Here is a 14,627-nt window from a genome sequence, read left to right on the forward strand (position 1 = left end):
TCTGCTCTGAGCCGCCTGCCTGTGATGTCCACGGAAAACAGGACAGCTCAAAATTTTTCTGTTAAGTTTTCGGGCTGCCAGTCTATTTGGAATGGGGAGGTGGGGAGGTGGGGAGGTGGGAAGCCCTCTGTTTTGACTTTGCCTTTGATTTTATAGACAGATACAAGAAATGGAATTTTTAAAGGAGTGTATGTGTATGTGTGGGAGGCTTCTAGAAATCATGGGCCTTGGCACGCCTCCTCTTGAGTAAAAGATCCCTGCAATGGTTAAAAGCGCTTCGTAACCTGTAGAGGTGTAAAATCGCCTGGCCTGTGTTCCAAAATGAAGACTCGAGGATTTGGAGACTGTGGCCGCATTCAGAGACCAGCACGGGCCGAGGCTCGGTGCAGGCTCGGGTGGCAGGGCCCGGCCCCACCGCCCGCCCCACCGGCTCGCGACCACCCCGCCCCGTCCCTCGCCCTCCCCTCCGCTCCCCGCCGCTCCGCTCCCCTGCCTGGCACGGCCCCTCCTCCCAGCTCGCAGGCGCCGCGAGGCGCGCCGACCCTTCCCCGCCCCAGCCGCGGTGGGAGGGCCCAGGCCGGGCGGGGCTGGCGGGCACCGCGCCCGCGCTCCTGGCTCGGAGGAGACGGCGGGCGGCACTAGGGGGAGCTGCTCGCGCCGCCGCCGCGCTGGTCCCCCACGCCCGCGGCCCCGAGCGCCGCCTCCCCAGCCCGCGCCGCCGCGATGGCGGAGGACAGCGAGTCTGCGGCCAGCCAGCAGAGCCTGGAGCTGGACGACCAGGACACGTGCGGGATAGACGGGGACAATGAGGAGGAGACGGAGCACGCCAAAGGGTAGGCGCGCGGGCGGCACGGGGCGCGGGGACAGCGCGCGGCGCGGGTTGCGCTCGGACGCCGGGGCCGGGGGCGCGGGCGGGGCCGGGGCCGCTCGGAGGGGGCGGGCGGTCCCCAGACCTGCGGAGGTCCGGCTCCCGCGGCTCCTGCGCGGCGCGGCGGAGGCGAGGCCCCGGGTGGGCGGGGAGGCGCGGGGCCCCGGTGCGGGGACCGGCGACGCCGCTGTCACCTGCCGCGCGGCCGGCCGGCCCCTGCTCGTCCCCGCCTCCGCCTCCGCCTCCGCCTCCGCCTGCGCCCGGCCCCGGCCCGAGGGTGCGACGCGCCGTCCTGGCCCGCGTGCGACTCGGCGGGACCGAGGGGAGGCGCAGCCCCCGTCCCTTTGTGGCGGCCGCGTTTGTGGGAAGTCGTCCTCCTCGGCTCCTTGTCATCCTCTCCTTAAGTCCTTCCAGACCCTCCCACCCCTCCCACCCCTCCCCCAGCCGCCCCCGCCTCCAGAAAAAAAAAAAAAAAAAAGGGAGCTGGTGGGGGGAGTGGTTTTAGATTTGCGCGGGGTCGTTTGCGCGCGGGTGGCGGGGAACTGCGGAAAGTTGTGCTTGCCGGCCGCGGCCCCCGGCCCGCCCCGCGCGGAGCGGGGCTGGGGGCGCCGGGGGTCCCGGACCGCGCCGCTCCTGGGGACGCGCGAATTTGCCACTGCCCCGCGTGCCTGCAGGGCTCTCTGAAGCAGGACGGGTCTGCTGATTTGGGCTCAGGCTTTGGAGATCTGAACAGATCTTGCTTGCAAAACGGGTGTTTGATCTCCAAAGCCAGCTGCACCGAGCGTTTTAGCACCTGATCAGGTTTCTTCTTACTCCTTTTCACTGGCTCCCTTTTCTCCCCCGGAGACTTGATTTGCTCTCCCTTTGGAGAAAAGATTGCTTCCGGTTAAGGGTATTGAAGTTCTGTTTTTAGAGTCTGGGAGGGGGCCGGTCATTTAAAATAAGACTGGTGTCCTTAAAGGTGGTGTTTGCACTCCCCTTTTACCCCGTTGGATTCAAACTATTTCGCTGGTCCAGAGCACTTATTGCTGCCCCTTAGATGTGAGATTTTTGCAAACCATGGTGACTGATGAAGAAGTGGGTCAGCTTGAAAACATGATAGGGAGGCCTTCGTCACAGATGGCTTATTTATTCAGTTCATGGAGAGGATTCTTTAAATGATTGATGATTTAAAGTGTAAAGCATTTACATTCTATTTAACGTCTGCTTGAAGATTTGTTTAAGAAAGGAACTTTTACTGAGCTTTCATGTGTTATAAAATATTAAAAGAGATCAAGAAAAGGAAAAGCTGACTAAATGTTTCTCCCATTTGCAAGTTGCTTTTTATATTTTTGCAGTGAATAATACTTTGGTGGCAGCTGCAAGTACCGAATGTTACAATTCAAGTCTAGAATATTTTTTTTTAAGAGGAAAGGAAATTCGACAGAAATCTGAGCCTGAGTTCTGTCTATGCAGGGATAGAAATTTGCCTGTCATAGCCAGCTACATATAAATATGCTTTCGAGACAATCACATTTTTGCTAGAATGGGCCCAGGGCCCACATGAAATGTGATGGATTACCCAAATAACTTCCCAGATAACTGTCCATGATCTTTATGGCGAGACCCTGGACTTCTGTCTCCTCCACTGTAATCTCTGTTTATTATTCATTCTTTTGAAGGCTTGGTTTGTACCTCCTTGCTTACACAGTCCAGAACATTCATGCTACAGAGAAGTACTCATTTGTGTTTGCACTGATCTGGGGGCTGGCCCAGGAAGCCTTGCCACACATAGGCTGCTTGAAGTTTCCAGATCAGCACCCAGAGGCATCTCTGTGTCCTCTGCAGAGATTTTCAGTGTTAGACATCCACATATTGTATGTGAGCACGGTTACTCACCATTTAGAGGTGCCCAGTGGACTGAAGTGTTTTAACCAAGAGCAGATAATATAACAACTTCTAGTGGGAAGAGAGTGATAGAATGGATTTCTTTGTAGTCTGTTAGGAGGAGATCAGTAAAACTTCGAGTTACTGCTTTTTTGGATTTGAATTTAGATGGCATGTGCCAAGTTTGTGGGTAATTGTGTTTTGTTTTGGCTTGTGTACTGATGATGTGGCCCAGTAGAAACCTAGATTTTTTTTCTTGCGTGGCTCCGGTTTGTAGATGTTAAAATTTGAAAGACTCCTCTTTTCTATGCACGGCCTTTTCATTCTCTACTGGTTTAAATTAAGTGACGAATAAAGAGCCTTTGGAGGAGTGAGTAGGTAAACACTTTACCTTTTAATGATGAATTACTGCTTTGAGGCTGCTAGGTATGGGTCAGTGCACAAAGCAATAATTTACTAAGTAGTACCCTTGTGGCCTGAAGGAATTAATTTACCCCACGATTGAGTATGCAGATGACCCTTGAGCAACACTGGCTTGAACTGCATGGGTCCAATTATATGTGATTTTTTCCCCCATAAATAATACAGCACAGTACTATAAATGTATTTTCCTTATGATTTTCTTAATATTTTCCTTTCTCTATGTTACTTTATCATAAGAATACAGTATATAATATGTATAACATACACAATATTTGTTAATCGACTCTATGTTATTGGTAAGGCTTCTGGTCAACACTATGCTATTAGTAGTTAAGCTTTGGGGAAATCAAAAGTTATACAAAGATTTCTGACTCCGTGGGCCGTCCGAGCCCCTAACACCCACGCTGTTCAAGGGTTAACTGTCATGTATTTACCACTCATTTTAGACATACTAAGTTGCAACTAGAAACTTGGATAAGAGGAAGTTACCAAATTAGATCATTTTGCCACCAATATGTAAAGATTATTGCATAGTATGCTTTTCTTTCATTTTCATAGAATTTTCCTTATGGACTAATTCATTTTTGTGGATAATGCTTCAAGCCCATGAATGAAATATGTTTTATGCTCAGTGAAAAGACTAATAGACAATTACCTAGAAAGGTTGTTTAAACAACTCCCTTAAACACAGGATTTACAATTAGGGCAAGTAACTCGGTCCTTGTAAAGAGTTTGGAGGGAACTTGAAAACTTTCAAGCAAATTCAAAGTTTTAAGGTAATCACGTTTATACTATTAGTTTCTTAGCAAGACTTTCTACGTGGATAAAAATGAACCTCAATCCAGCTTTCTGTGTGAATTATTAGAAATAGTCCAGATTGCTGAAGATTTCTGTTCCGTTGGGGGTGGCTCTGGTACTAAAGAGGTTACCTATAGGGTGACTTTCCCTGGAATTTTCCCAGGTGGGTTTGAGGTTAGGGAAATACACAAGGATCTTTAATACTTACCTCAGTTTGACGGTGGGTTTCTTTCTTCGAAAGGGATTTGGGGAAACAGGGAGGATGGGGCAGATTGTTGAAGGATATGCTAAGCTGACATCTTTTCTCCATTTGTAAAATACATTGGATAGTGGTAATTACCTCGTATTCGGCCTACCACCCACATGAAGCATACTTACCGTCCAGTGTTGGAAGCAGGGTCACACTTTTGGCCCCAAATAAAATTAGTGTTCAGGTTGGCACAAAACCAAATCTCTTTCCTGGCTTTACCAACACTGACTTTCAGAATGCAAAAAAAAAAAAGAAAGAAAGAAAGAAAAAAATATCCTAGGCAGATTGTTGTTTTTCATCTCTTTCCTACTAAGAGCTTTTTCCTCAGTATTCACTGTGGTGGAATATAGAAGGCAGCTACCAAGAATATTTACACAGGGGGTAAAATAAGCATATATGAATATGCTGTTGTTGGCAGATAAATGACCAAATTATTCCCTGGGGTAGATATGAAATAGTTTTAGTATTTAAGGGTTATTGTGAGACATTAAAAAAACATTTTTTTTTCTTAGAAAAATTAAAGATCTGGTATTTGGTAAGGATTAAAATTTTGGAATTCTTTTAACAAAGAACATAACCTCTCTTCTCCCACACCCAGTATGGGGGGTGGGGCGCGGATTGAAGTTACTCTCCATATAGTGTCTTGTTCTTTCTGGCTTTATCTGTGTATTGTTGAGACCGACTGTGGGAATTTTTCCAGAGGATCATTCAGAGCTGCCCTTTCTGAAATTTGATGTTTATCAACTGTGTAAATCTAAATGGAAAGGTGTGTTAACAGCTTATGCCCAAGGAACTCCCTCAATTCAAGAAATACAGTTTGAAATCATCAAATGTCTGCTCAGACTTGCATCTGAAATGTGGTATCACCCTTGGGCCAGGCCCCAAAACAGACTTTTTCCAGAAACTTAGCTAAACTCTGGAAAATTTCTAGGTGTGGGACACACTCTATGTTGTGTTGAAATTGTTTATTAACACAAGTGCCCACAGTAAATATATATGAGTTAAAGTCAGTTGCTCAGTTAACTCAGGGATTAGAACCAAATTCTGTACCGAGTAAGTTCAAGAAAAAGGTTGGTCAGTTGGGTTTTTTTGTTACTGTATTTGAAAATATGTTTCTGACTTTTACGCGTTTTAAGAGTAAAATATGCTTTATTAAAAATTCAAACAATAAAGTGTGTAAGGAGTGGAAGGCCCCTGGTCCTATTATTTGCTAGAGAAACCACTACTGACAGTTTAATCAACTAATATTTTAATATATATTAAAAATTGCATATTTAATATTAATAAGATCAAACTTTACATGGACTTATTTGTTATCTTGTATTTTTCACTATTAGTGTTGTCTGCTAGAACTTTCTGCAGTGATGGAAATGTCCATTACAGAGGTCACTAGCTACATGAAAGGTGGTTAGTGTCACTAAGGAACTGAATTTTAAGTCTTATTTCATTTTAATTAATTTAAATGTAACAAGCCCTTTCTGGGTAGTGTGTATCAGATTGGACAGCTCAGATCATATCCTGCTTTTGACTTTTAGAAGTTTTTGTGGTACTCCAAATACTTCTTTGTTCTTCTCTTGTCTTCGCAAAATATTTTTCATTTCTTCCCTCTAGCGGTTTAGAAGTTCTATACCCTATTTCCACCCCCCCACCCCCCCGGGAATCATCTTTAAATTTCGAACAAGCATGTTTTTATCTGTACTTCTATCAATGTTAAAAATTAACCGTTATTCAAAATATTCTACCATTGAACAAAACAAAACATGTAGGATATTTTAACTTCTTCCTTTACGTGTCCTGGGTTTTGTTGGAATAGTCTGGAATTTTAATTCCATGTGGCTTCTTTTATTTTTGCCCTTGTATCCCATTAAAACTTTCTTCTTAACTGTTACATTATATTCACAGCCATATTGTCAAAAACTTCTTAGACTCCCCTGTTTTTGTTGCTTATCACTGTTCCTTGTAAACCATGCCTTCTTTTTTGAGTACTTTCTTGCTTAAATTTTTTTTTAAGATTTTATTGATTTATTTGACAGAGGGAGACACAGCGAGAGAGGGAACACAAGCAGGGGGAGTGGGAGAGGGAGAAGCAGGCTTCCCGCCGAGCAGGGAGCCCGATGTGGGGCTTGATCCCAGGAGCCTGGGATCATGACCTGAGCCGAAGGCAGACGCTTAACGACTGAGCCACCCAGGTGCCCCTTGATTAATTTTTTTTTTATTAGCATATGCAGGTGATCTGTTTTCTGAATTCTTGTATGTCTGAAGATGCCTTTCTTTTGTCCTCATGCGTAAACCATAGTCTGGGCATGCGGGTAATTCTATAATAATCATTTTTCTCCAAACTCCGCAAACGATTTATTATCATCTAGCATTTAGTGGCACAGATGCTCTGCCAGTCTGCTTCTTTGTTATATAGGAAACCTCACTCTTTTCTGTGTTTTGACTTGTTTTTAGTCTAGAAGTTTCTCTCTGTCTCTCTATAACCCGAGGGCTTCTGCATCCTTTTACATTCTACAATCACACTTTTCTTTACTATCTAACCAGAGTGGCTCAAGCTGAGACAGAGGGATGGAGATTTTTTTGGGACTGAGGCTTTCACGGTCCCCCCGCTGCCCGTGTTCCCTCCATCTTCCCCATCACTAGCTCCGAACGCTTTCAACTCCTTTCTCCTTTCTCCTCAGACCTTAGACACTGAGTCGGTTAGTTGTCTGTCATCCCCTGGCCCCCGAGAGTCACTAATGTCAGGCTCCCGTGCACACCACTGACAGAGGGTTTTGTGGATGGTGAGGGGAGAGGCTTGATTATTGCGACTTCCAACTCAACGTCAGACATCACTGCTCACCGAAGGGATTTAGTTCGTGTCCGTGCCCCTTCATAGGCCACGGCTTCCCGCATGTTCTTGGGAGTCCACTCTCCCTCCCAGGGTGTTCTCTAATCTTCCCACCCCCAACCCCTCCTCCAAATTCAAGGTCGGGCCCCAGCGTCCGTTTTTTCATGAAGACTTCCACCCAAGGTGATCACCCCTGTGAAAGGCCCTATAGCCCTGGCCACCACAGGGGGAGCTGTGGTCCTGTACCCCCAAGACTGGTACCTCAAAACATGTCAGCAGGGCACCACCGTGTGTCCCCCGTCTGCTTGCAGGCTCTGACCTTTGCCATATCTGGTGCGTGGAACACGGCAGTGGCTTAACAAAGGTTTGTTGAATGGATGCCAGTGGCTCTGAATCTCCACTGACAAATTAATTTCTGATTTAGAAAGTTTCCCCCTATGTGCATGAGGAATACGTGAAGCATTTTTTTTTTCCTAATTCTAACTGAAAGGACATGGGCCGTAGATTCACACTTGGTTTCTATGCTGTCTAGACCCCAACGTGGTAAAATAATGGCTAATTTTCTGAACTTCTGGTAGGCTCTTCCTGCTTTGTGTATACATTTTTCCTGTTGAACCTTTGCAGCCACAAAGGAGGAGACGGGTTTTTTTTCCAAGTTTAAAGAACCTGTTCAGGCCGCATCTCAGATTCACACTTAGGTCCTGGGCCTCTTGCCACCTGACCGTAAACTCTCACCCCCGCACTAAACTGCATGAACCGTAAATCAGTCAAGAGTAATTTGATAGTGTTTCAAGCTCCTCGCCCTTTAATGGCCAACTCGAGCACCTCTAGAGTCAGAATTCACCAGTGTAATGAGTACAGGAAACGTCAATTGATTTGAAAATAAATGAATACATTTCCTTGTTTAAAAAAATACTGCAACTTGATTAGAGAGAGCACTCTTGAATTTCTCTTCAGGTCTGTTCAAGGACTAATTTTAATGAGAGCATCAGTATTTTGCAGTGACATCTTTTTTCTTCCATGCCTGTTTCATGGTAGTCTCGTCTCCGTTCTAGACCAAGCTCTGGAGCAGCCCCACTGTGGCCTCCTTCCCCTGGTGCCATCCACCTCCCAGCACTGCCTTCGGTCAAGTCTCCACAGCGACTTTCCTATAGGAAGCAAAACGGGCTCGGGAATCGGGTGTTGAGCATTTCGGGAGGACAGCCCTGCGGGAGGAGTCCACGTGAGCCCACTGGTTCCCCAGCTCCACCGCCCGGCCTGTTTGGCCCTTGAGCGGGTCGTGCTTTTGTGGGTGTTTTGAGTTCCTGTAACTCGCTCCCCAAGCCGCAGGAGAAAATCCAGGGCACAGATCACCCGGTGGGGGTCCCAAGCGGAGCTGGGATTTAAACTTTACAGTTTCTCTTTTCTGTTACTGGCTTCAACACACACGCACACACACGCGCGCACACACACACACACGAAATATGGGCTCCTTTATTCCCATGGGCTGAGTTCATTCAGTGTTCAAGTTCATGTAGTACGTTCCCGAGAAAGATGGTGATTCACTTAATATAATTTTCCATAGTCTCTTCATTTGTTTGTTGTTTATTGGGGGGTGGGGTGGGGGATGTAGGGATACTTGTTCTTTACTGTCTTTTGGGTGTTTATTAACATTTTATAGAAACTGAAGAAAGAACCAATGAAAGCAGCGTTCTTTTTTGTTTTTCCAAATGAAGTTTTTTTTAAAAAAATTCTTTTTTGCAAAAGCACATCATTTTTAATGTAGGATGTCAGAATGTAGCAACAAGCAATGCCTTGGTGTATTTATATATACATTTTCATATATATATACGTATTTCATATATATAATTCATATGTACATGTGTACATTTTCCTATGCATGTATATTTACAAAAATGCAAATATACTCTTCCCATTGTCCTGGAAATTCCTGTCGTTTGATGTGCCGTGCACATCCTGGCCCGCTCCGAGTCCATCCTACGGCTCTGTGGAGCCTCCTCGTCTACTCAGTCTGCTGTTGGGCTCTCGTGCCGAGGCTGCAGGTGGGCCCCTTCTTCCAAAGCAATGCCTCTTTTCTGGCCACCTGGGGTGTTTCCCTCCCCTCCCAGCGGCCGGGATGTGCACATGGTACGAAGTTGCCTTGGACCAGCTGAACCCAGCAGACGTCCTGGGGATGGCAGCGAACAAAGTAGAGGAAGCCTGGCCCGTCTTCTAGAACTTACCTATGGGGCAAGCCGAGATTCATGAGCATGAAGGGAGCTCTTGTGTCAGATGCTCTGTTACTTGGGACGTTACCCCCCAGCAGCCCGACCTATATGCTAACTAATATAACATCTGTATATTAGCTTTGGCTTTTTTATCCGCCTTAGTTTTTTAGATTAAAAAATATTTTGAATAGGGGCGCCTGGGTGGCTCAGTCGTTAAGCGTCTGCCTTCAGCTCAGGTCATGATCCCAGGGTCCTGGGATCAAGCCCCACATCGGGCTCCCTGCTTGGTGGGAAGCCTGCTTCTCCCTCTCCCCCTGCTTGTGTTTCCTCTCTCGCTGTGTCTCTCTCTGTCAAAAGATAAATAAAATCTTTAAAAAATAAAAAATATTTTGAATACGTAGAATGAGCATATGGTTACAAAATTCACAAGGCACCAGGGGGTATCCAGTGAGAAGTGACTCTTATTCCCCCAGCACAGAGTATCCCTCTTCAGGAGCAGCCGCTGTTGACGGGTCGTGGCCCGTCCTTCCCGTGGTGAAGGACATGGTGTGCGTGCGTTTGCGCACACGCTTGTGTGTCCTTGCGCTGGTACTGAAATCAGTATGCATATCAGACCACACAGACCAACCTCATTTTTTTTTAAAGATTTTTTTATTTGAGAGAGAGAGAGAGAGTGAAAGAGCATGAAAGGCAGGCAGAGGGAGAAGCAGGTTCCCTGTGGAGCAGGGAGCCCGATGCGGGACTCGATTCCAGGACCCTGGGATCATGACCTGAGCCGAAGGCAGACGCTTCACCGACTGAGCCACCCCGGCGTCCCAGACCAACTTCATTTTTTAAAAGGCTGTGCGTCATTCTGCATGGAGCCCTGGGTGTTATACACAAACAATGAATCATGGAACCCTACATCAAAAACTAATGATGTCATGTATGGTGATTAACATAACATAATAAAAAAAATAAAAGACTGTGCGTTATGTCATTGACTGGGTGTACCAGTATTTCTTTCACTTGTCCCCTGTGAATAGATCCTCAGGTGGTGTCCTGTCTTTGTGCTAGTAAACAGCGCTGAAATTAGTATCCTTGTATGTATATCACTTCTCCAAAATATTTCTTAACAAATATTTTAGAATCTTTTTCTGCTAAAGTTTTAGGGACGCCATGCGGTGTATTGAAATTAGTATTAAACCAGGGATCGAGAAACTTCTGTCACTAACCCTCAGTTTAATTTCTCTGAGCTCTGGGGTGTCTCTGTGCTTTTTAAAAAATTTCCTTATTTCTTTCCTCTACCATCCCAAAGTGGACTGTGTTTAGCTGCCTTCTGGGCTGGGGAGGTCATATCCTTCTGTGTTTGAGAACTTCCAAGTTCACTTTTTGGATTCCAGGTGATGACTGATAACCTGTTGCTATGGCGGCCCCGTCACTCCTCCTATACTGGCGTCATTCCTCCCACACCATACAGATGTTGCCCCTCACTTCTTCACGGGATTTTTCTCAGGGGGAAAAGCATACTATTTTGCCACACTCTGTAACCACAAGGATTTCCTGTACTTATGGAATGTTCCTGTAATGAGAGGGTTGACTCGGTCCGTGATCAGCATTGGGATATAGAAAAGAGGAAGTAGAAAATGAAACTTTGATATGTAAGTGCATTTAGAAATAGGAATATCATTCGAAAAGCATGTCGATGCTTTGCGGATGCATTAATATTAAATATAATAATGCTAATCCATTATTGAAATGAATCTCAGCCAGGGAAAATACTTATTTTTGATTTGTTAACTATTTGCCTCTGAAAGGTCAGAAATGAAAAAAATCGTGTAAGTAGGAGCTAGTGTATATCAGTTCTGTCAGAAAAACATCATGGGAATGGGTGAGAGAAGACTATAGGAAATAGGTGATTTTTCACTAATTTGGACTGTCTTGAAAGGTATACTCTGCCAGCTCCCTTAAGCCTTTAAAAAATGTTTTTCCCACTTGTTGTGTTCATCATTTCATCCTTAGGAACACTTTTGCCTAAGAAGCAAAGAAGTAAGCCTCTAAGAAATTTGTTTGTTATATAGCTGAACAGTTTGCACTTAGTCTTTTAATTGTATATAATGAACTTAAAGATGCATTAAAAATTTTCATTTACATTTTAAATATTTTCTCCTTTATTCTGATCTTGGACTATCTGCCAAGACAAGTCTTAACTTCACAAACTAATTCACACTAGGCTAGTTTCTATCCAATGCATATTGATAAAATCTTATTATAATTAACATCAACTCTTATTAGAAGTGGGTTTAATGGCAAGTAGGCACCAAAATTGTTTGATAATACTGAAGTGATTGTGGAAAGAGAAGACTAAAGAGGTAAGACACGTTTTCCCACATTGACTTTACGGTAAGAGTTGAAACAACTGAAAACTTACAAGCAACCAAGTATCCAAAAAAGGGGGATTGGTTAGCAAACTGTTGATCAGAAGCTAGCAAAGGGAGTCATCCAGGTTCTTCTGCTCAGCTAGGCCTGGGTTGAACCTAGGGCTTGTGGAAGCCACTGCCCAGAGCTAGCCACCCTCTGCTTCTGACACCTGTGTAAATATTGAAATTGTTGGCTGGTCCCACCATGACCTCTACCGAACATTATGGTCTTAGTCACTGTAGCCACCAGCCTCCTTGGCTGGCCTTTATAATAATCTCTGACCTTCACTGGCGATAAACTTGGGGGCATCTTTGAGCTTCAAGCCTTTCAAAGGCTTGTCCATGACTTAACAGCTTTGGTCAGAGAACATGTGGCTTTGGAGAACCCCTGACCTAGATTTCCTGCGTCAGCCCCATGAGGAGAGGGATGTGCTGGGGAAGGGATGAAGCCACCGAACCGAAGAGGTGGCAGAAATCTTACTTTAGGTCAGGCCATCACAAAGCCAGATGGTGACACCTGGGAAGGGTGGCTTCCTGCTCTGGACTGTGGGTTCCACCTGGGGAGAAAAAGGGCGAAGAAGTCATTACTGGAATTGTACCGATGAGCCACTGGCAACAGGCTGCCTTGCGAACCTGAACTGTAGGTCAAGTCCATTATTGAACTGGGTGGCCACGTGATCAGCTTATGAGCGATGGGTGCCCGGATCCAGCACAAGGAGAGTGTGTGGCCCACGCCCCGGGAGCACTTGCCTCTGCCGTGGCCGACTTCCTACAGCTGCCTGTCCGCAGGGCACTGTGAAGCACCTTTGCATCACCTTTACTGTTGTTCATAAACTGTATCAAAACCTGGGCGCAGACTTTGTCCCTTGTAGTGCCTTTCCATCTCGTAAAGGGATGTGGTGTCCCAGCCGTAACACACGCAGCGCTAAACATCTGTTATGACTCAAATAGGCTGCTAAAAAGTGCCCAGAGATCATGAATGGGCAGTTGACCAAAGAAGAGCTAAATGTTGCCAACATCTGTCTCAAAAGACGCCCAGCCCGTGGCGAGGCGCAGACGGGAGGCAGGCTGGTGTAGCAACTGCTCGTGCTCTGGAGCCAGTCCGGCCGCACTCGGCTCCTGGCTCGGCCACTCCTTGCCCCGTGACTCTCAGCAAGGGACGGAACTGCTCTGTATTTCCGTTTCCTCGTCCGTAAATCGACAAGAACAGTCACGATAGCACCTGCCTTACAAGCTGTGACTGCGTACAAGGCTGACGTCTGTGAGGGGCTCAGCGCAGCGCCTGGCGGGGTCAGGCCACTGCCTCATGGGCCGTGATGGCAGCTCCTGCCAGATTGTTATCCATGTGAGGGTTCCTTTCCCTCACATTCTTCTGCTGTCATCAGACTTACAGATGTTGGACAAACCAGCCGACAAAGGGTAGACTCTGAGGTGGTTTTCTTTTCATATCCCTTACTGCCAGTGAGGCGGCACATCTTGCTTGTCACGACTCTTTTGGCTGTTAGAGATTCCGCTTCAAGCCGCGCTCATTCGTGGCCCATTCTTCTGTCAGTCTTTTGTCTTTTTCTCATTGATTTTTTTTTTATTGATTTCGCATTCACCCAGCAAATATTTATTGAGGACCTTTGGTATGGCAGACACTGTTTGAAATGCTAAGAACACAGAGGAAAATGCTGTTGCGTGGACCTGAGGCCCTGGCTAGAGGAAGAGAAATGAATATATAACTTAGCTACCAGTGGGTCACGAGAAAAGGTAATGCAGGGCAGTCATATTAATAGCTAACATGGGTTGAGTGATTTCTGTGTGCCAGCTATGTCCCAAGTTCTTACACGTAGTAACTGGTTTTGTCCTCGCAGTTTTTCTAATAGTGTCTATTGGAAACTCTGTCCTTTCACAGCTGTGGACACTGACGCACAGACAGGTGAAGGTAATACATTCCAGGTCACACAGCTAGGAAGTAGTGGAGCCAGAATTCAAAACCAGACCCTGGCTAATGCCTGCATTCCTGGCCAGGATGGTAGGTTATCTCTCTATGCTGTGCTGGAGACACAATGTAAAGGGGAAAAGAGCTTTTTGTGTATTCTGGCTATTAATAGTATTTTATCATTTTATCAGGTGTTTTATGAATATCTTGCCTCATTCTGTGGCTTAAAATTTTTTAATCGGTTTGCCACAAAATATTTAACTTTGAGGTAGTCAGGTTATTGCCTTTTATTTGTGGTTTGTGCTTTTGAGATCACCCCTATTTATTCCTTTTTTTTCTTTTCATTGAAGAACAGTTCACATGCAACATAATGATTCAGTATTTAAATATATTACAAGATGGTCACTGCAGGACGCCTGGGTGGCTCAGTCGGTTAAGCGTCTGCCTTCAGCTCAGGTCCTGATCCCAGGGTCCTGGGATCGAGCCCCGCATCGGGCTCCCTGCTTAGGAGGGTGCCTATTTCTCTGTCCCCCTGCCGTTCCCCCTGCTTGTGCTCGTGCTCTCTTGCTTGCTCTCTCTCTCTCTCTCTCACAAATAAATAAATAAAACCTTTTAAAAACAACAACAACCAAACAAAAAACCCAAAATGGTCACTGCGATAAATCTAGTTACCATCTATCGCTGTACAAAATTGTTATGACATTATTGACTGTGTTCCCTGTGCCAGACATTATAACCCCGTGCCTTATTTATAACTGGAAGATTGTCCATCCCCCCCACCCACCCACCTCCTCTCTGGTAACCCTCAGTTTATTCTCTATATCTATAAGTCTGTTTCAGTTTTGTTTTATTTGTTTGTTTTGTTTTGTTTTTTTTAGGTTCCACATATAAAGCTTACAGTATTTGTCTTTCTCTGTCTGATTAATTTCACTTAACATACACCCTCCAGGGCTATCTAGGTTGTCACAAATGGCAAGATTTCATTCTTTTTAATGGCTGAGTAATATTCCATTGAGAAAGCTTAAGATACCCAAGAATAAATTTAACCAAGAAGGTGAAAGATCT

The 14,627-nt window shown here is 45.6% G+C and overlaps 1 protein-coding gene across 4 annotated transcripts in view; it reads left to right on the forward strand.

The window, feature by feature from the left end:
• The first annotated feature begins 621 nt into the window (after positions 1-621).
• NMT2 (N-myristoyltransferase 2) overlaps positions 622-14,627 on the forward strand; it is a 61,709-nt gene continuing 47,703 nt past the window's right edge. For 2 of the 4 annotated variants that reach the window (XM_073879878.1, XM_073879877.1), the window contains exon 1: positions 622-833. In XM_073879878.1, coding sequence (XP_073735979.1) covers positions 724-833 — 110 coding nt within the window. In that variant the 5' untranslated portion in view covers positions 622-723. The remainder of the gene's footprint in view (positions 834-14,627) is intronic. The other 2 variants (XM_025853553.2, XM_073879879.1) reach the window with 2 other exon arrangements.

The sequence above is a fragment of the Callorhinus ursinus genome, unplaced genomic scaffold (genome assembly GCF_003265705.2).
Source record: "Callorhinus ursinus isolate GAN/ISIS: 27379988/994484 unplaced genomic scaffold, GSC_fseal_2.0 scaffold36, whole genome shotgun sequence".
Lineage (NCBI taxonomy): Eukaryota > Metazoa > Chordata > Mammalia > Carnivora > Otariidae > Callorhinus > Callorhinus ursinus.